Raw genomic sequence first — 23,404 nt, 5'->3', positions numbered from 1 at the left:
ATAATTTGATATTAGATGTGATAGTCAATGATGTGAGTTGTAATTTATCCATTTAAACTCAGACTGTAATTACAGAGCTCTCATATTTGCAGAAATTGTTTGACAGAGATGGATGGTTTAATAGCCTATAAATGATACAGACCTAACATACCTAGTGGAATTTAATTGGCAGTCCTGCCCACTTTGACAGGCTGGAATGGCTTAGGGTTGACGACAGAGTACAGCATCTTGCAGTGGGTCTGGTCCACAAGATTCGCTACACCACCAAGATACCCATGAAATGAAATGAAATTAAATCTATATTTACCCAGGGTATCTGGGCTAAGCTCAAGAACTTGTTTCCAGCCAGGCCCTGCTCATAGAACACATTTCATCGTAGTGGTTGATGCCTTGTTCAAGGGCATTTCAGCGGTGGTAATTTTAACGTGTCGGACGGCTGATTCGAACTGGGAACCTTCCGGTATCTAGACCGCGCCGCTATCCGTTCGGCCACCGCTGCCCATGTACCTGTCTACCTGTCTACCTACCAACCCAGATTCGGCACAAACAAGGGTCTAAATTAATTCCGCTCCTATGCCACCAAAATGTGGAACGCCAACGTCATTAAGACATGCAAATCCCTGGACTCCTTCAAAACTGCTCTCAAAGGGCACCTATGGACGGCTGCAATTCGAAACTGGCCCCGTAAAATCTGACTCTGAATCCCCCACCCACCCCTTTTCCCCCTCACTGTATATGTCTCTTTTCCCTTTTTACCTCCTCTATGATGATTGACTGTTTTGTAAATTCGTACGTCTCTTAATGTTTTGATGAATTGAAAATGATTATGGTGTCGTCCACTCACAGTTAACAGTTTTTTGTATTGAGTTGTACTTGAAATGTACAATCAATCAATCAATCACACACACACACACACACACACACACACACGCACGCACACGCGCGGCACGCACACACACACACACACACACACACACACACACACACACACACACACACACACACACACACACACACACACACACACACACACACACACACACACACACACACACACACACACACACACAGTGCACACACACAGGTAACCTATATATCAGTGATGCCAAGTCATGGCTTTGGGAGTTTGTCCTTCCCCTGCTGCTGTATGACAGGACTTGTGGGGTTGGATGAATGATCTCCTCCAGATGAATGTGTGTGTGCCGGTGGAGATGAATCCACACATTCCAAAGCAGAACCATCTGGCCAATATCACATAACCATTGTTGATGGATATTCATCAGTCATTCCTTAAGGGGCTTTTAGTTGGATAATGGTCTGTAGAGGAACAAAGATGTGTGTTTATTATATGATACATTCCTGGGTCTTGAATTCTATCCCTAATACCCATAATACACATATTAAGCTCCCTTTTTGCTGGGAAGAAATATGAGAGTTTGGGTCTCGGGGCATTTTGGGAGGGAAATGTGACTTATAGCGGCACACTAAACCCATGCACTAAACAGCTAGTGCACCTTGCTATTATGTTTCTCCCAATCTCCCCTGTATGACAAACCCAGACTGGATGTGATGTCATCACATCAAGCCCATCCCCGTTTTTCACCTGAAGAGGAGGGGCCACACAGAGCTAGATCAGAGGAAAAAAAACAAGGAAGAGCTCACATTAGGCAGGTTAGTGTGTGTGTTCATTTCTAGTGGTAGTGTGTTGAAGACGACTAAAAGGAACTTAAACAGGGCTGAAGCTTTGAACAAGACTGAAGATTTTCCAAACAGGGATATGGATGTTCAGGACTCCCCCCATGTTAACTTGCCAAACATGGGGTTGTTGAGGACATTTGAATCCTCTGAGTTTGGCAGCTGGGAAAAGATTGGCTCTGGTGGCTTTGGACAAGTATACAAAGTCCGGCATGTACAGTGGAAAACATGGCTGGCTATCAAGTGCCCTCCCTGCCTTCATGTGGATGACAAGTAAGTGATACAGCTGTTAATCTGCAGCTTTGGCTACATGTACAGTATTTTAGAGAATGCTTTTTATTATGAGTTGTGTGAAGGGTTATGTGTGATTTAGGCTATTAGGCCTATATTTAAACTGACACAGTCACACTTCTGTTTACTACCACGTATGTGCTCTGTGAGTAGGCAGCATATACATTCTCAACTGTTCCACCATCTCAGGCTTATTATTTGATCACCTGTTGTATGGCAACACAGACAAAAGCTTGTTTGTGGTGGTAAAGATTGTGGGGTGAAAAGTAATCCACTCTTACTGTGTCCTTGAACGCTACATGCATGACTCATACTCATTTCTAGTCAGAACACATAGTGATAGTGAGGCAGTAAAGTTGAGAAGCAAATAAACTACTGCGTCTAGATATTCTGTTATTTTCCAGATGTTTCCTTTGTTGTTGGAATGATTGAGAGGATTCTCATTTCTGATTGAAGAGAAAGTCTGCATTGCTTGGGGTCATTTATTTTTATTTATTATTTTACAAATTAACATTTTCAATGCACCTAAACAAGTATGGTTCAAAGAAGCTTCTCTTATCTACAAAGATGTTAACCACCAGCTCTGCCCCGGGAGGGGCTCCCTTAAATTAGGGATTTAACAACACTACACATTGCACAGCACTGTGGTATGCTGCAATGGATGTAGTGGAATAAGGTATCATGAGTACCCCCCCTCCCCCCCACTTACAGGGGTTGTCAGCTGTAAGTCTGTGTGGTTGACCTGCTGCGTCATGTCACATGTATGTGAACAAGTTAAGTATCAGGAACATGCAGAGAATGTCAGGGGGTCAGAGGCTGACATTTCTAAAAGGGCATTTTTGTCAAAAATGGCAAACATTGCAGATCTAAGCTTGTAGATCGGCTATTTTTGGTGAGCGACCACGCTCAACTAAGTATAATCAAGCCTTTACTAGAGATGCGGCAAACAACAACATGGATAATAGAACACAAAATGCTGCACTCAAGTTCATGAGAGTTGGGGGGGGGGGGGGGGGGGGGGGGGAATTATTCTCAACTGGTGCCTTCGGGTGTGTCATGTCAATGGGAGTCGGGACATTTGCATTTCTTACACCATAGTAAAAGCTGCATTCAGGGTGCCCGCTGGCCTAGCGGTCCAGGTGCATATCACACAACGCTGTAACGCAGTCTGACAGCACGCCATGGGTTTGAATCCCGATCCCCAGGACCCTTCCAGCATGTCACTCTGTCTCTCTCTCCCTGTTTCCTGTCTACCTCCACTGTGTACTATCAATAAAGACAGAAAAGCCTTACAAAAAATATAATAAATATATTAATAAATACAATAATAAAGAAAAAAGCTACATTCAGTCTGGAGAGAGGGCACTTTTTACAGACTGGTAAAGATGCAGGGGCTGAAGTGCGGTGTAGACCTCAACCCTCACCTTAATAGAAGTTTCCATTCACGATACAGTCTGGAATGTTAATTTAACCCTGAAACTATAGAGCCTATTACTGTGTAATCTTAGGATATGGTATACATCTTAAAAAACAGACCAAACCTCTGTAAAGAATATCAAAATGTTAAAAATGACACATTTTCAAATTCTTCATGATGTGTCATCTCACTAACTTATCTATTATTAATTACCTTGACAGGTGACGTGAACGTGAAGTATGCCCACTTTTAAGAAGGTCCATCAGCACAGTCTACCTGTTTTTTCTACCATTTCCAGGCACTTTATCGGCATTGACCCTCATAGATAAGATATTTGAGATCTTTTGCAGCATTGAAAACATTTAAGTGGATCAGGTTGTGTTTAACCTTCCTTATGCAGCCCACTGCTTCCACTAGTTCATTACGTATTCAAATAGCATAATTTGTCTTTACCTTTTCTAGAAAATTATTTGTTTCTTGAAGTTGTGACAGTCTTTGTTTTGTCGCTTATCTTACAACAAAACAATGGTGAAATTCAACTATTAGACTGTCTGAACTTCTGAAGGCAGATTTAATCTTCCTCTAAAGAGGTTTGACATCCTTCCCTAACCTGTGGCTCCACTCTTTGCATCCACTGAACCTGAACCAGAGATTTTATCATTTCCAAACATCTGCAAAGTACATAGGCACTGCCCCCTGGACACACTCACTCTCTCACACACACACACACACACACACACACACACACACACACACACACACACACACACACACACACACACACACACACACACACACACACCACAGTGACTCAAAGCAACCTTTGTCTGCTTGGATTGGAGACAGCCGCTGTGTCACAGAGACAATGACTGAAGTTGTAAAACCGGTCTTACCGGGCCTCTCTGCTAAAGACGGGGCATTGTTTGGTACTGAGGAGTGCTTCGGGTAAAGCAGGGGATTTAGCAAAACAGTGCCTGCCCACTGTCCTTAATCCACACCTTTTGATTATTCATGGCTGCTGGTCGTGCTGGATGTAATGACATGTGCTTCATTTGGTTTTGTAGAATTTGAGGAACTAAAATGACAATTGACCGTCCCATGAGTGAGAAGTCTGACACAAAGTGCACATTGTGACCGTGTCAGCTTTCTTTATGGTATAAATAATGTTTTACTTCTCAGGAATGGTGCCACGGTTGCCCGTGTCTGCAGTTTGCAAAGCATACTGACTTCAACCTCTTTTTGTAAAGTAAACTCCTGTGAGTGCATGATATAATCATTGCTGATCTGTCTTTGCCCCAGTCTAGGTGAGACCCATACTGTTGTGTTTGTGTTACCTTTGTTGTATGCCAGGCTGTGTGCACGACCGTCTGGGAGTCTGATAAAGGGAATTGTGCAAAGGTTGAGCAAGAGGCCTAAGAACAAGAGGCCTGTTCAAGTTTACGGCGCTCTCCTGAAGCATTCCAGGCATGGCTGGGGATATAATTAAGACCTTGTTTTTAACAAGCAGTCATATAGTCAGTTATGCTTATGGCCTGCATATTTGGGGAAGCACTGGTCAGGCCTTTATTCATGTTGACAAGGGTCACTTCCTACCACCTGTAACATTCCCTGTAGCCAACATTTTGTATGCACAGGTGGTTTGCTGAAGCTTGGTCTTGGTTGCTACACAGCGTTTGGATTGAATCAAAAGGTATAATACTGCAAGTCAGTGAACAAGTGTTGACTTTGAAACACACCGTGTGTATGTGTTTTTTATATATATATAAATAAATAACCTGCTTCTTAATTATTCGATTAACCTGCATGAGCAAAATTAAGTCTATTATTGGTTCTGATATATTTCGCGTTAAATATAAATACCTCCCTAGAGCGTCTTTTGTGACTTTCAAGTGAACTGTTTGCCTCAGACTCAACCTAAAGCTTTGTAGAGCCTCAGCCCGAACTAACATTGGTGTCCATCACAGGGAGCGAGAAGAGCTGCTAGAGGAAGCCAAGAAGATGGAGGCTGCTAAGTTCCGCTATATCCTGCCTGTATATGGGATCTGTGGAGACCCACAGGGCCTGGTGATGGAATATATGGAAACTGGCTCTCTGGAAACACTGCTGGCTACGGAGCCACTGCCCTGGGAGCTCCGCTTCCGCATCATCCACGAGGCAGCCGTGGGAATGAACTTCCTGCACTGCATGAACCCACCCCTGCTGCATTTAGACCTGAAGCCAGCCAACATCTTACTGGACGCTCACTATCACGTTAAGGTACAGTTGTTTTGTTCTAAATCATTTTATTCAACGTTATAGGTAGGTTTACAATGTATACCGTGCATAAAAGGTGTGCTGCCTGGTGCTGGTAGATGACCGGATAGTGTGTTCAACCACATACTTGCAATAATTGCTGGCACGGTTCTGGCTGGAGACCTGTGTGATGCATGTCATTCCCTCTCTCTACCCCCAGCTTCCGGTCTCTACTCAAACGCCTATCTGAATTTAACAGAAAATAAATATGTGCTCCTTAGTCCTTAGAGCACTGGTCTCTGCCAGGTCAGTTAAGTTATTGTGGCCTCCTGGTGGCGCTATAATAGGCCAATGTGAAAATGGTGTCATTACATTCTTAGGCATTTCAAGGCAATCAGACTGCATTTATGATTTGAGGCATTTTGTTCCAAAAATGTGTTTAGCAAAAATCAACCTGCTGGTTGTGCTATAACAGATCTGTGTTGATCACATGACTATAGAGTTACTGTGTACCGATTTGCGTGACTTTTGGAACTAATTTGTAGGAGTAATATTAAAAACAGTGACGTCACACACTAACCATAGCAACCATGCTCCTTTTTGAGTGGTCACACACACACACACACACACACACACACACACACACACACACACACACACACACACACACACACACGGGTACTAACAAAGCCAGTTGTTGGAGTGGTTTGCACCACTCAAAAAAAGTGTTTTGCAAAAACATTGAATATTAGAAATTCGGGGGAGAGGTTCTGCTCTGGCATCCAGGGAGTGTGTGTGCGCAGGTACCGGGCCTACCGTGCCGAAGAATAGCTGCTCGCAGACAGACGGCCACACGGATGGACAGGGTGCAAAACATAGTCTCGGCCATGCCTTCGGCCTGGCGGAGATAACATCAATAAAATAATATGTGGATTTGTATCTCTCTCTCTGGGTTCTTGCCTATGTGTACCACTGAGCTAGAAACATGGGAAGTATTGCATAACAATGATTGCTGAGGAAGAAGATGCATTGGTTCCTTTAACCTCTTAAACCCTTAAACCCTATACTTCATTGACCCCCAGGGCTCTATATTTTTGCTCTACAATAAATATATTTGCCGAAAATAGCAAATCTACAAGCTCTCAACACTACACCTTGTCCAGTTGCTATTTTTTATTGGCAAAGCCACATAATGGGGCCTCAATGGGGTTCAAGTTGTTACGCTGAACATTTAGCGACAAGCAGTGGAGATGTCTATGAATGAATTGTCTCAGAGGTGGATTACCTCATACTTTATACTGTGTTGAGTCATGCTCTTGTGAAAATGTAACGCTTACCAAATGGAGGAACATAGAGTTTGTCTGTGTTTTCAAAATGACTTTAGACTTCAGGGTCCAGCTCTACTTGATCCTGTTGTTGTAGTGCACGTTGTTGCATTCACTTGTGTGATTCGGACCGATTTAACATTCAGCTTTGCTAATTTTGCTAATTTTAAAAGGGTGAATAGATGACCTTTACAATAGGGCAGGCTGCAATAATTTTGTTATATTACTGGTAAATGTGATTTGAAAATGGAGGGTCAAATATTGAAAGTGGGGGTTATCTTGTCCGTGTAACTGACAACATAATGCATTTCTTGTAAAGTTAATATAGGGTTGTGGTGTTTTACAACCAAATCTCTAAAGTCTAAACGCAGGAGCAAAATCCTTAAGCCCATGTGAGCCTACCATATTCTACACTGGCTTAGAATGTGTTTTTCGAGCTCCTTTTTAAAGGGAATCTCAGCTGTGAGGTGGTTTGTTAAGCCTGCACATGCTCTGGGCAGAAAGGTGTCTCCCAGCCTCCATCCAACCTCTAAATAGCTAGAAGGAGCTGTAGGGAGAGCAAAGAGGGTGGGAACCATCATTTCTGAATGTAAACACCTCACCGGGACCTGTTCTGACAGGATTCATACAGGCCCTGTCAATTCTCTCTCTCTATGGCTATGTGCGCACATGCAAGTGTGTGGGTGTGCACGCCTACACACAACTTTGGAGGGCCTCTCCTTTCACAAGAGGAACGCATCTACAGGCTAGGACATGGCAGGGTTGCCCTCATGTCACTGGGTGCATAAAATGAGGGCTGCTCACAGGGCTGCTCACAGAACGTGCAGAATTAGTCATCGTTGTCGATGCTTTTATGGGAAAGCCAGGATGTGTTTGAAGATCTTATCTGATCTCCTCCCTCACAGATATCAGATTTTGGCCTGGCGCGGTGGAATGGCCTGTCGCGGGCTGATGACATCAGTAGAGATGGGTTCTGTGGAACCATTGCCTACCTGCCCCCAGAGCGCATCATTGAGAAGGACAGAGTTTCTGACACTAAGCATGATGTCTACAGGTTGGTCTCAGCAGTATAGTATAGTACAGTATGGATGTGCATGATAGTGTGTTGTGTAGGGGTGGGAGATTATGCCGATAAATATCGTCGAGAAGATACAATGTCTCCACAATATGCCTTTTCCGAGAGATCGTATACAGTATTGTGATACAGTGAATGCACATTCTATATTATGCAGGTCTATACCTTATTTTATAAAATAAGTATTTTGGTCTAAATTTTATTTTTTATTTTTTGTTACTTTGTAGGTGGTGGTACTGTTAAAAATAACCATAAAAACCAACAAGAATTGTGATATTTTTCCATATCGCCCACCACTAGTGTTGTGTGTGTGTGTGTGTGTGTGTGTGTGTGTGCACAGTGCACATGTCTGTGTGATTGTGTTTAGTATGACTGAATATGAAATACTGTATATATCACATCAGTCACATGTTGATATTCCAGCAGTCATTTAAAAATTGTCTGAATAACTGTATGATCTCCCACTTGTTGCAGCTTCTCCATTGTCATCTGGGGCATCCTCACACAGAAGAAACCTTACCAAGGTAAGACGGCCGGGGAAAGAGAAATTATTCTAATAGGAATTTTGTCATTATTTTTTGTTTGAATGTATTTCTTTATTTCTTCTGCTTTTGTTATACATTGTTTTTTTCTTTGTTATGGATTCTTCTGTCAAGCACTTGTGACATTGTTCTTGAAAGGTGCTTTACAAATAAATATTATTATTATTATTAAGAACGAAAGTGCATGTACAGTATTTGACAATGCAGGTGTGTGTGTGTACAGCTGCTATATTTGTTTATCCAGTAAATTCCAGGGCCGACAGGTGGACAGTAATAGGCGGGCAAATGGAGTGGTTTGTTTCCCAGGGTTATCAGGTGGCATTACGGTTAGAGGAAGTTTCTTCCTTTTGTGAAGCACAAGCTGTGGATCATTCAGGTAGGGTAGCCAGGGTGGCATTGGCAACACAGCTCTAGATTTAACGACATGGTAAGAAAAAGGCCCCTTGCGTCCGGGTGGCACAGGGGTCAAGTTCCTGCCCACCACAGTGGTTTGAATGCTCCACGGTTCATCCGGCTTGGCCAGGTGTGCAAAACAAACACAATTGGCTGTGTTAGCAGGTTGGAAGCCAAGTGGGAGAATGGTTTGTCGAGGCTGCCTGTTTAACATGGAGCGAAACTGAGAGGAATAGTGTGTGAAAAGGTGAAAAGAAGCGGGAGGCGACATCATGTGTATTGGAGGGGACACATGGTTGTCTACACCCTCCCACATGACCACCTGTAGGGTTTGGGATGTGTACTACACATGCCAGTTTCCCCCACAAGGGGAAACTGGCATGACAACTAAACGGGGAGGAAAAGGGGAAAATGGAGAAAAAAAGAAACGTGCCTTGATATGTTCTGTCTTCTACAAAAGGCTATAATGGCTATAGAAGGAGCTTAAGTACTTTTATTAAGCCATCTACCTGCTTGCTTTGAATGACTGACACGGCTGATCATGCAGCCTGATAGACAGACTGAGGAGCCGGACAAAAAGCTTTTCCACTGCTGCTCCCGTGGGAAACAACATACACCCTTATCTGAACTCTCAGGACGAGGGTGATAAAGCTAAGCCCAGATGGATGGTCAATATTGATCCTGGACACTCCCAACCCTAGTTTATGTTGTCCCTCCATAATGCCAATAGAATTCACATTTTATTTGTGCATGGCTTTGTACACACAAACTCAGTGGCGTGCACAGACATTTAGAGGGGCAGGTGCTGGTGCTGAAGCACCTTGTGCAGCACGTGGAACCAGCCGGTTGCCTTAATAGTGTGAGATTTATAGATTTTGGGGCCTAAATAATATATTGGAAGCTTTTCATCAAGAATTGATCAATGTCACCATGGTCCACATACTGTACAGTGTACACGGTACAAAAAAGGGCACATTGCCAAAAGGTCAGGGGGTGCACTGCTAGCATCCCCTATAGTGTCTATCGGTGCACGCCACTGCACAAACTGTATACGATTCATATAGCATTGCTGTTGGGCAGAAACCTTGTATCGGCCCAATTTTGAACTTTTAATGGATTTTCGTATATTAATGCCATACTTCGTTGTATAGAACTGTTGCACAAATTAAGCAAAAACAGCAGATCTACAAGTTCGAAACGCATCGCTATTTTCACTATTTGACAGATTTGGAAATTGAGAGTGAGTGTTTACTTCTATTAGTTAATACTATTAACAAATAAAAAGTGCTTGTGCTATTAGTTTTATGCCTATTAACAAATAAAGTGCTTGTGACTAAATTATAGCTATAGTGGATCCATTGGAACACAGGGTTTGTTTTTCCATAATTTCCTGAAAAGTAAGTTTTGGACATACAAGATTTCCACCCGAGAGCGACGATATTGTAATTATTTCTTAAGCAATTGCTTAATGGCACCTTTTTGTCTTAGGAGAGAACAACATCCTTCAGATCATGGTGAAGGTGGTGAAAGGGGTGCGGCCGGACCTGGGCCTGGTACCACGCTGTCGACCTCTGACCTGCACCGGCTTCCTGGGTCTCATGCAGCGCTGTTGGGCCACCTCCCCCGATGCAAGACCTAGCTTCCAAGGTGAGAAACACTTCACGACACTTGGAAGATCATGAGTGTTCATTTAATGCAGTGATTCTCTAACCTCTTAATTTCAAGGACCCTTTCTTTGGTATGAATTAAGCCATAGACTCCATAACTCTGGTGTACAAATTAAACCAAATCGACCCTTATGGGTCCCTGAATGGACCATTTGTTCCATTTGTCACATTTTCAAACCTGTATGTGTCCATTTTGGTTCCAAAATATGAATAATTTAGCTAGGAACCCTCCCCCCAGAACCCCTTTTAAGGAACCTTGCGGGTCCCCCAGACCCCACTTTGTAAACCACTGATTTAACCAATAAATCCCTAGACATAGTCCTATGACAAACAGTGAAAATAGCGGATCTACAAGCTCGCAACGCAACACGGTGCGATGTGTTGTGAGCTTGTAGAACTGCTAATTTCGAAACACTGAAACACTGTCGTAGCTCCTCACTGGCTGCACCAATCGCCCTGACTTTTCACACAGGCATTGACCATAATATTACGGAGGTCTTAACAAAGCCCTTTTTTTTCAAGTTGACAAATTATTAATTAATAACTCATTTATAAGTGAATAAAATTTCCCATCGACTTACATGGGACAATCCGAAAAGAAGTATTTTTCTCTCAGAAACCGACGGACCCACAGTTACAACACTTGGAGGGGAGGTTCATAATTATTAAAATGAATGTAATAATGACATCAGTCGGCCTCATGGTGGCGCTACAACAGCCCACTTTACATTTCGCCTTATAACTCTTCAACCGTAGGTCGTAAAATGTCACGTTCCCAGGATTCCTTGGGTCATCGCGCATCTCCCCATATAGGCCATTTGCGTCAGGATAGATTTTCCGCCATTTTGACTTTTTTTCAAAACACACCTTTTGCTTTTTCACCTACAGCTTTTGTGCAAATCTCACAAAAATCGGTACACATGCTTTCTGGACCTATCCGATTAAAACACCACAGGCAGAATTTTCATAGTCCGTATCGTTCGGCTGTAATCAGCTTCCAAAGTTAGTGGGAGGGGCCTGTTTCACACAAAATGACACAAATCACAAACAAAATGTCCTATCCACCCCAAATTGTATCCACATGTCAACGGTGGTTTACTCAATGGAGAGCCCAAAACAATTCAATTTTCATCCATAGGGGGCGCCGCAATTGCAGAATTTTAAAACGTTTTTTGCGAAAACATGCTTTTTGGGGGATAAATCCGCTATGTTTGCGATGGCGTAGCCTACGTGCGCTATAGCGAGACAGGACAATTACCTCCCAATCAGTAATGTGATCTATTACATCACATTACCCACACTGTACATGATTTGCTGTTTATATATTCACAACGGGTAAGGTCTAGTAGGTATAATTCACTAAAATACATTTTTATTTACCACTGAGTTGCTAATGGTCATCTCCCCACAGAGATCACGTCTGAAGCTGAGGAGCTCTGCTCCAAACCTCAAGAGGAGCCCAAGACTCCAACCCCAGAGACGGAGCCCAACCTTTACAATGGCCTCACTAATGATCAGGTATGGCTCTTTTCCATTATGAAGGGTAACCCAGAACCTTCCAGAACCTGTGCTGTGATAACCAGAACCAGCCCTGAAGGGGCAGGTACATAACAAAAAACAAAATCATACAAAAAAGGCTCTGCTTATATACAGTATCTACTATTTTAGCTATTTTAGAAGAAAGAAAAAAGAAAACTAAAAAGCACAAGTCGCTAGTTCTGGATTGTCAGAACTCAGGGTTAGTTACCACCTCCTGAGCAGGGCCCAAACTTTATCCTGACAACCTTATCTGAAACTGAGCCGTAGTGTATGGAAACAAATATGGGAAATACGTTTCCTGACACTTTGCTCTTGTAGTCAATCTTCCGCCGCAGTCTGAAAACGCACCTCTTCAGACACCATCTTAGCCCATAGCACTTGCCGTAGTACTTGCCCTGGCCTCGACCTCCGAGTCCTACAGGCGTATGCACAGGCTCAACTTATGTAACTTACAGTAAATAGCACTTTATGTAGACATAGCACTCTATAGTGTAAACACATATAGTTTCCTTAGATAGATATTCCACTGTTATGTTCTTAAGCTTACGTAGGATTCATGATGACTTTTTTATGTTTTGATGTATTACCATGTTTTTTGTTCTTGCTTACTGTAAATTGCTCTGGATTAAGAGCGTCTGCTAAATGCCTAAAATTGTAGTCAAAAAGAGCATATAATGACCACTTCATATCCCTGCTGTTCAATGAAAGCCCTTTAACTCCAAACATTATTTCAAGTGGTTATCATCATTGTTATGTCATAACATAATAATAATTGTAATAATAATATTTCAACCTTGAAATCATAACCGCTTGGTGTACACAATCTACACTTAGCCTACATGGTGCTCATGTGATGGCAGCAACGTCTTAGTAGTTGTTCTCCACTTTTAGCTGAATACCCCTTTATTTTCATACAGTCATAGCAGCATGCATGTGCTCTCATCAACATGTTATGATATAACTATGCAAACTTGCAGTATATTCTGGCTGTTTATCTCATATGGCCATATGTCATATGGTAAATGTTTGATCCTGACAAACAGTTGCATCAGACCTGAAGAATGCAGACCAGCGGGCTCAACCTGTGCTCTTTGCTTTGCCATATCCGGTGTGTTTGTTGTACGTGACTAGAAATGGACAAATGTTCCCTTGCAAGAAATGGCAAGTGTTACTGAAGGACACAAGTCTGTGGAAGGAAGTTAAGCTATTTTGGAATGCTGTACTACTTCTGGTTTGAAGTGACTAAGACTGAATTTTAATCAGTCAGTTCACAGACAGTTAATAGTTAATCTTCAGTTCAACTTCATAGATGATTTATCTCAATATCATCATTGAACAAACACCCATTGGAACTTGCCCTCAGTCATTACATTGGGTGAACGGATCAGACAAATGCATATAAATGTAAATATAGTTATTTGTTTTGACGAGGGGATTGCATATTGAATAACTTAAAGGAGTAGTTCACCCAAAAAATGGCTTATTTTCTATCAATTACACACCAGATGAAGCTGTGAATTCATGGAGATTGTTTTGTTTTTGTCGCATTCCTGAGCCAATGACCAGTGAAGTCTCCTAATGACCGATGACCCGGTCATCAAATTATTGCTCCGGAGCTTTTTCATTTATTTTATAATATAATTGATATGAAAAAGCTGTTTGTTCTAGTGTCCTAATCTAAATGTATGCTCTACAGGTTAAAGATAACAGGCCAGTGAGGCCCAAATCAGCCATGTTGCCAGAAAAAGACTACAGTCTATCGGAGCTGTTGAGCCAGGTGGATTCTGGGATCTCCAGGAGCTTTGACCGCGTGAAGGAGGACTGCTGCCATAGCAAAGAAACCTCCTCCAAGAGGCTGTCGGGAATCTCCTCAGTAGATTCAGCCTTCTCCTCCCAAGACTCCATTACTCTTTCCTTTGAGAAAGAAAACACATATGGTAAATGCTGCCATTAGACAAAACCAGAATGACAATCAATTCCAATATGAAATGAATATATAAGTGTGAACACCAAGATTGCTAGACTATGGTGCAATCGGTCAAAACCTTCAGTTATGAGGTTCTCTTCACTATAATACAACAAAATCCAAAGGCTATTTTCACATCCTCTTCTACTAGGGTGATACCGTTGGGTACGCATGCCCCTCTGGTACGCTGTACCTGTTGTTCCCATTGTCAGAGCACGTGGAACATTGTTTTTTAACCATTCTCATTGTACGTGGAAGCCAGTCTATGACATCATTACTATTATTGTACATTACTAGTTTCTGGACTATGTTCTGACTGTCTTTCTACTCTGCAATGCATTGTTGACGGCGATACACTCAACAAATGTATTTAAAGTTGAGGTCCTATGGTTATCGACATATCTGGCAGACAGACGCACACACAGATTCTGTGCATTTATAGATTGATAGATGAGATCCTTCGATTTTGCTTGTTTCACTGAAAATGTACCAGACATTGGGCCGGAACCGGCCGGTGCGGCGTTCCGCTAAAAATGATTCCGTGCAGGCACGCTGTACCGTTAAGAAGAGGGGGAAGCTAACCTGCAGGAGCACTGACAGACAAAAATAGAATGTTGGATGGAACAGGAATTGGAATGGAATTTAGGCTAAACATTTTTGTGGTTAGCCCAGGCTGACAAATTATTAGCATAGTTAGTTTAGTTGAGTTGTAGTTTAATTTGATTGCTTGTAATCTCAAAACAGTTTAATTTTTCATTTCAAAGAAATGTAACAATTGCATTTCATATTGACATTCATAAAATTATGGAAGTTCTTTTTTGTACACATGTAGCCTAATTGTTGAGTTTGAAATTGATATTGATGTTTTTTGTAAACATTTTCAATGCATGATATGTGCTTGTAATTTCTAAACCATACTGTAGGACTAACGGTACAGTATGTGTTGATGCATAAATGTGAGGAAAACAAACACAACATGAGCAAATGAAGGTTGGATTATAGTTCCGGCAAGAAATTCAAGCCATTTTCACCCCTGAATATAACTATAAATATTACACTTGTGAGCGGAGCCTTTTTCATCGTGATGATGACGTACGATGATGAGAACGTCATCATACATCAGCCAATCAAAGCCATAGATTCCATGCTAAAAGGACAGAAACAGACGAAGCTGTGCATAGGAGTGGCTAGCGCCACTCAAAAATAGAACTATTGCCATGTATATATCATAATTGCATCCTCAAAAACTCTAGATGACATCATGCCATAAATATGTGATGGTATCTGTGAAAACGGATACCCATCACATTTACCTACATGTACCTTTTTCATGTATCTGTGAAAACATCACAGATCTTTAATCTATCCCCTCTCTCTCTTTTGTCTAGATTCTACTGAGGTCCAGAAACGTAAACTCTGTGAGGCCATCAGGACCAAAGACATTGCCAAGCTGATGAAGATCCTCCAGCCTCAGGATGTTGACCTTCTGTTGGACGGAGGAGGCAGCCTGCTCCACCATGCAGTCACCCTGTCCAATGAAGAGGCGGTCAAATTCCTCCTTATGAACAACGCTAACCCCAACCTGGCCAACGACCGTGGCTCCACTCCGCTCCACCTGGCCACCGAGAAGCAGCTGAAGCCCCTCGCGGAACTTCTGCTGGGAAAACGCAGCACCAATGTCAACGCCAAGGACGAGGACCAGTACACGGCCTTACACTGGGCGGCCCAAAACGGAGACGAGGCCATCACGCGCCTGCTGCTGGACCGGGGCGCTGCCATCAATGAGACAGACGGCCAGGGTCGCACGTCCGCCCACGTTGCCTGCCAACATGGCCAGGAGAATGTGGTTCGGGTGCTGTTGAGCCGTGGTGCCGACGTCCGAGTCAAGGGCAAGGACAACTGGACAGCGCTTCACCTAGCTGCCTGGCAGGGTCACCTAGGTATTGTTAAGCTCCTCATCAAGCAGGCTGGTGCCGATGTGGATGCGCAGACGACAGACGGGCGCACACCTCTACACTTGGCGTCCCAGAGGGGGCAGTACAGAGTGGCACGTATCCTCATTGAGCTTAAGGCAACTGTCCACGTGACATCGGCGGGATTGAACACGCCCCTCCATGTAGCGGCTGAGACGGGACACACTAGCACCTCCCGTCTCTTGGTCAAACACCGGGCAGACATCCAGGCTCAGAACTCCCACGGTCTCACAGCTCTCCACCTAGCGTCCCAGCGAGGCCACCTGCCCACAGTCAAGATGCTGATCGAAGAAGGGGCAGACCCTTACAGCACCAACCAGGCTGTACGTACCCCCTGCCACCTGGCGGCAGAGGGTGGGCACTGTGAAGTTGTCAAGGAGCTCCTCCTACACTGTCCCGATGGTGGAAGTGGATCGGACGAACAGGGCCTCACACCTTTACACCTGGCAGTACAAGGTGGCTACACAGACATTATTACATTGCTGCTGCCACAGGACTGCCAGGAGGACTCTGCTACTGAGAGTAGCAGAGTCGTGGAGCTGCCACTGGACTGCCAGGACTCTGCTACTGAGAGTACGGAGCCACCTGTAGTGGCCGACGACCCCAAGCCACCGGCAGTCAAGCAGCTCCAGCGGAAAGTTGTTATTCTCAAACTGACAGAGCATGAGCGCAAACCCAGCTCACTGTATGCCTCGGCCCCGTGCTGAGGACACAAACACTATTGACGTTGTACAGAACTTGCACAATACGATCCTGAGTGTTAACTTAACTCTGAGAGTGTACAAATGTAACCACACAGACCCATAAGGGTACATTTTTGCACACTATCAGAGTTACCAACGAATACATGTAACATGGAGGATTTTACTGTTTTTTTAACTTTTTTATTTGATGTCCCATTTGTGATATGGGGAGGTGTTCCAGACTAGAAAAAATCTGCTGTTGTTTAGCTTTATGTAAATATTTTTATTGTGCTATCACAGCAGAGCTCTAGCAATCATTCATTGGTAAAATGGTATGATTCTACTGGCCTCCAAAAGCCAGGTTAGCAAGGCCTTTCATCACTATAGTGTTATGGGATGGATGTAAATATGTACACTGTAAATTCAACATATAAATAGATCACAGTAGCCTCTTTTCTTCTGGTAAAGTGTAGATATGTTTTGCTTTTACTTTACAAGCACATTTGTGGTTACCAGAGTTGTAACTTTGTCATTTTCCATGACCTGTTTTACCCATGTAATTCATTTTTTTAATGTACAGTACTGTTCATAAATTATATTTAATCAATGGAGAAAGGAAAAAAAGATTTGATTGTAGGCACAAGCCATAGTGTTTAATATCTGTTACACAGCAGTGTTACAGAGGGCTGCAAATTGAACCATTAGTTTTCTTTAAAGTTCTTGTTTTCATGTATGCTCACAGGAAATGGACCTCCAAATGTTTGATATTACAGTAACACAAAAGTGGTACAAATGTACAATTTTTTTTTGTCCTGTTCTGTCCTGTAAATACTGAATGACAATAAAATTCACTTAACAGAATTTGTTCATCGTGTCATACCACTATATCCCTACCATCTATCGTTATTGTTTTAGTCTAACTTAACCCATTCAAAACTGGGAAAGACTGAGTCATTTTAGATTTTAACCACTATTATTATATACTTTAGTTATTCAAAAAGTGCAGATATACAAGCTCATAGCGTGTCACCGCTATTTTTGAAAAATCTTGCACATTTTTGCAAATCTTTGAATATATTTGTATCATATCTTTGCTTCTGGGAGTCCCTGGAACAAAATATTTTTAGATGGGGTCAGCTGCCAAATACATCATTTTGAGGGTCCTTGACAAGAGAAGTTTGAGAACCACTATACAAGTCTTTCAGAAAACAGTTTAGAATACATTTGTAGAATTGGCCTCGGGTCTTAATGGGTGCATTCAGGCATTTGTCAAATTATAGCTAGTGTTAGAATATGTTTCGAGTTGATGCCTGAGACGCTACATTGAACAAAATGATGTACAGTACTTACATTCATGTATGAATGTGTGCATGTACATGCATGCAGACAATGAATATGGCACGCTGATGCATAGGCAATAGGCATGGATTATTATTGTAAGTATGTGTTTCAGGCTCTATAGATACCCGAGGTGCAGCTATATTTTGCTTGTATTTAGCTTTGTATTAGAGCATTGCTAATAGAATAGAAAACAATTACTCCGTGTATGATTGTGTAGCAGGAAGAATGTTTTGTTATGGGCAAACCCAAAATATTGGTGTGTTTATAGCCCCTAACTTCTTTTTTTTAAGGGGGAGTTCTTAGTATTTGGAGTATTTGCATGTCACCGATACACCAGCATGTGTTTGAGATCGGCATGTCTGCATCTGTAGCATTGCTAAATGTTATTGTTATGTCTCTGCCCCAGACCCCAGTGAGCACGATCAGATTGGCACAGTCCATGGGAACTGCCCTCAAGGGGGATCGCAGGCTGAAGGATGATGGGCGTGGAGAAAGGGGCTGATGTTCTACCTGCATTTCCAGCCTGTTGGCTAATTCCTCAGACCACTTTACCTTTTCATCACTCTCTAAACCAACACGCCATTCTTGACGCCTGAAGGGCTCAGCTTTTAGTAACCCGAGACTTGAGCCTTCTGAACTGAGTGCTGGTGGTACTGGTAATCACCCTGTTTTCATAGCTAATGCTGCAGAGACCCACAAGATGTCTGATTGCCAAAATCTCTGTAATCAGAGACCTTTGTATTTGTAAGTGCATCTAACTTGCTGCTTGGTGATCCTTCACATGGAAAATATTAATATGCTGCTGTTGCCCAATCTTGGGTCTCACTTGTCATGGCTGATATATATGGCTTAATAGGTTGGCAAGGGAAGTGTGCTTTACTGTAGATAATGATATACCCAACCCTGGTCTGCTTTCGTCATTTGTCTTTTAAGCAAGCTTGTTAGATTCACTCATATTTTAACTCGTATTTTAATATTTGGATCGGGATCATTGTGTGCTAGAAGAATATTTTTCACTGCCACGAATCATTTCCATATCTTGTTACAGCTCGAAGGTACTGTGTAGGTCCATCCTTTTTCTTTCTTTGTTTTGACCCATTTAGACCTGAGGCCGATTATAAAAACGCCTTCTAAATCCTGACCTAAGTTTTCTGAAAAAAGGTATACGGGTAGGGGTAGGGGTAGGGGTATGCGGTCTCAATGGGTTAAATAGTTCAATAATGAAACCTATATAATAGTTGCAACCATTATTATTATTCATGAGTATTATTATTATTATAGTTGTAACCATTTAATATCACAATGCATGTTAAAACATTTGTTATTGACAATAAAACTTATCTAAATATTACTAAATGGCACATGTATAACTGAACCTCTTTGTTGCCAACAGGCCATGCCAACAGATAAGGGTCACCCTGCAACTGGGCTGTCTATCTCAAGGACAAAATCCTCAGGCTGGTTCGATTTTTGAGTCGATCCTGATCTCCACACAATACATCTGCACCGAGGCTTTCATATTCTTAAGCCTGAGTTAAGCACAGTGGTGTCAAATAGCCGATTTCAAGCCCTCAAACGTGGCGCTGCAATGCACTGAGCTTCTATTTTAGTTGTGCACGCAATAAAACAGTCATCATGGTGCTTAATGGTCATTAAGTGTTCCATAAAATATAGGCAGTATGTATGTCTATGGGATATTACGTTGTTCAGAGAGAGAAATGTGTTGAGCACTGCTTTTCAGCATATTTTTAGTCTGGCTAGGATCAGATCCAATCCCAGGTTCCTGTTTGTTGTCCTGCGTTCTTTTGAAAGCGTCCTTGCACATAGTGAAAGACCTTCATTGCTTCATACAGGCTCACCACCTCTTTGATGTTATTCTCTAGTCTACGATCTTAGTGACCTAGTGACATTTGTTGATGAGGCTGCAGAGCGGTAAAATCCTCATTGTTTATTTAACACTGGGAGTGGGAGTGTAAATGGACAGTCTGAGATTTAAATGAACACTGGATCTTACTGTGTAGAAGCCAGGTGCTACTGAAGGGCCCTAGCTCATGCCTCCAGGGTGCTGATGAGTTGCCACACAGGTGCAGGTAAGTACCAGCCTAGTCTAGATGGGAAGGGGGGTCCGCGCGCATATGGTAGATTTTTTTTCGCAACCTGTTTTAACTTTTTTCTTAACCTGTTAAGCCCCAGCGGGGTCCAGGGGGAAAATCCTTGAAGGGTCTATTTTGAGATTCTGCCAGGTACCAAGAAAAATAAACGTCACATGGGGTTCATTTTTAACCCTTTCTTACACATACCCTACCTAAATATGCAAATGAAGAGACAAGAGAAAACAGCATAACTATTGACATAAACAACGTACAGGGACAAATGAACACGTTTCCATACAATTAGGACCCAAGGAATGGGTGTATGTCGGGTCAAAAACTGCACAAAACAGCTGAAAATGTCCGCATCACATCTATATTTCTCTGTTTACTAAATTCTTAGGTGGATTTTGACGTTGCAACAGTTATTTTCTTAATCCTTGAAGTGTGTATTTTAATATTCTGCCAGGTACCAAGCTGAAATAATGTCCCATGGGGTTCCTTTTGAACCCTTTCTTACACTATTACCAAGGCTCTGGAACAGTGGGGCCAGTCACTGTGAAGGCTCGGTCACCTCAGTTTTTTAGGCTGGTCATTGGCACAACCAGCAGCAACTGATCAGTGTACTGCATCTATAGACTACTGTACTACATCTAAAGACCACTGTACTGTATCTATAGCTGTACGAGACCCCTGTACTGTATCCATAAGACCACTGTACTGCATCTATAGACTACTGCAGTGTTTCCCAACCTTTTTTCTGCCAGGGCACACTTTTCTTAGCCTAAAAATCCCCAGGGCACACCTAGATATACGGTGTGTGTATGTATGTATATATGTGCATGATGCAAACATAATGTTATGTTTCATCTGATAGGGAGTGTTGAATAGTATGGACTCTGCAAACATCAATGTGACAGTTGTTTTCAGAAGGAAAAATATAATGGTTTAGTGGTGATTCAAATTGCGTTTTCTATAGAGCTTTAACTTTTTAACACAAAATGTTTTGTTTTAACAAAACAAATCAAAAACACTTTTAACCTTTAACTTCTATGACCATTCTTAAAGTACATATAGGAGAAAAGGAGAACTTGTTGCAGATATTTTTTCCAGGGTCTTAGATTCAGTGGATATCATTGTCTGCGTCTCTATCTGGTGAGGTCATGGTTTATGATTGTCTCAAAGGATAGAACACTTCCTTGTTAGCAGAAAGGACGTCTGGTAGCTCCTGTGTACCTAACAGGGACTTTTCAGTGCACTGAGTCATACCTACCTCACAGCTGAGTGATCAAACATGTAGCCCATCAAGTTGAAAGACTGATGATATGAATCAAAGTCCTTGTCATCGTTACATCAAACTAGCTACAGCTACACGTGGAGTGGTAAATGTGCTTTAGTTAAATCAATAATTTCACGCCTTCACGGTCAGATTATGTGAAACAGCGACAGGCAAACAGTTACAACATCTGCTCTGTACTCATGTACTGGTTGCTTCCAGCACAGATATCATAATCACAGAATGCTGCAGGCTGTTTTTCTCCACAGTTTTTTCTCTCTCTCCTTTTTAACCTCACAGAACTAGTCAAACTAGATCCAAGACCTTGTATCTGAATGCAAGAGGCAAGCTGCAACCTGTGGATACAGGCCCTCAGAGCTAACATGTGGATGTGGGCATACAAAAGTCAGCCGTGACTTCTTAGATTGATGACCAGTTATTTACTGGATATACACACCATGGAAAGTTACTCATCCATAGACTTGAGAGGCAGAGAAATCAATGATGGGGTTTTGAGGAGGATGTTAATTGCGTGTTTATAAAACCATACCGATCTTAAACACTTGCAGGTGTATCAGTGATATGCAAAAAATAAAAAATATAAGGCTATAGCCTAAAAGCACACCAACATTTTGGGTTTGCACATAATCACTGGTTTGATCCCCCCTCTCAGTTCTTGTCACTCTAGCCTACTATCTAAACAAAGCAAAATAAAAAAGTGAAAAGAAAGTGAATTGGGTTAGAATTCATTAAATAATGTGTTAGACAGACTGTGACTAAAGGAAAAGAGGGCGCTGTTTTTCCTTTGTTTTGCCAATGGGTACCCAGATTGCTTTGAACCTGTTGACTGGAGTCCCCAATGGATCTTTCAAAGGCTGTTTTCACTCTATACTACATATCTTTGCCAAAAATAGCCAAACGATCTACAAGCTCACAACGTGTTTGTGAAGCGTTGTGAGCTTTGTATTAATACATCTGCTATTTTCGCCGAATGTTTCCCCCAGGATAGGGACACCAGAGTTGAAGAGGTTAATATCAGTTCAGTAAATCTTTGTTTTTTTGTCTATTGTTATGAATAGACTAAACAAGAATATTATAATGAGCATTACATTAATGAGGATCAATTATATGAACATTGGTTGAAAATGGGTGAAGTCTAACTTAACTGTCACTAACAAACTCAAAATAACTCTACCTTGACTCAGCAGGTTTTTGTGCATATGTGACAATGCAAAAAGACTGCAGTCAGACCCCTCTGAAGTGAACCATACTCGGGAGTGTGAATACGGTTCACTTCTTATCCACAATTGCTTAACCTGTGCATTGTGAACACAAAGCCCTCCAGGTTCACTTCTCCCTGTGCCATTGTGTGTTTGTCCTCTTTAAGTGGACCAAGAATGTTGTATCTACAAGCATTCAATATATCCTCAGAGCACAGACCTTTTTCCATCAGGAGTTGATGCACATTGATTGATTGATTGATTGATTATTGACTGACTGACTGACTGACTGACTGATTGATTGATTGATTGATTGATTTGGTTTGGGTACTTTGTCCATAATGGTACATTAGGTTACATAATATTGTAGGATATTAAGGATGGGGGACAATTCTAAAGCACTTCGCCACACTTTTGTGTGTCCAGTATCATGGAAGTGCACCAGTGACTCATCACTTAATTTGTGATTAATTTTATATTTTAACTTTAACTATATATATATAGTTAAAGTATATATGTGTGTGTGTGTGTGTGTGTGTGTGTGTGTGTGTGTGTGTGTGTGTGTGTGTGTGTGTGTGTGTGTGTGTGTGTGTGTGTTCCTATATAGTATATATATTAGTAAAGCCTGATACAAGTATCAAACTCCCCAAATAAACCAGAATACTGGAAATACAAATTT

The 23,404-nt window shown here is 42.1% G+C and overlaps 1 protein-coding gene across 1 annotated transcript; it reads left to right on the top strand.

The window, feature by feature from the left end:
- The first annotated feature begins 1,605 nt into the window (after positions 1-1,605).
- On the top strand, positions 1,606-17,659 carry ripk4 (receptor-interacting serine-threonine kinase 4). Its single transcript, XM_079508646.1, has 8 exons — positions 1,606-1,968; positions 5,368-5,659; positions 7,866-8,014; positions 8,510-8,559; positions 10,459-10,617; positions 12,049-12,155; positions 13,873-14,113; positions 15,531-17,659. Exons 1-8 carry the CDS (start codon positions 1,778-1,780, stop codon positions 16,820-16,822), a joined length of 2,481 nt encoding a protein of 826 aa, XP_079364772.1. The 5' UTR covers positions 1,606-1,777; the 3' UTR covers positions 16,823-17,659.
- Positions 17,660-23,404: the final 5,745 nt, after the last annotated feature.

Source organism: Electrona antarctica (genome assembly GCF_951216825.1).
Source record: "Electrona antarctica genome assembly, chromosome: 8".
In the NCBI taxonomy this organism is placed as follows: Eukaryota; Metazoa; Chordata; class Actinopteri; order Myctophiformes; family Myctophidae; genus Electrona; species Electrona antarctica.
Note: the sequence above shows the minus strand (reverse complement) of the source record. Positions and strands in the feature narration are given on the sequence as shown.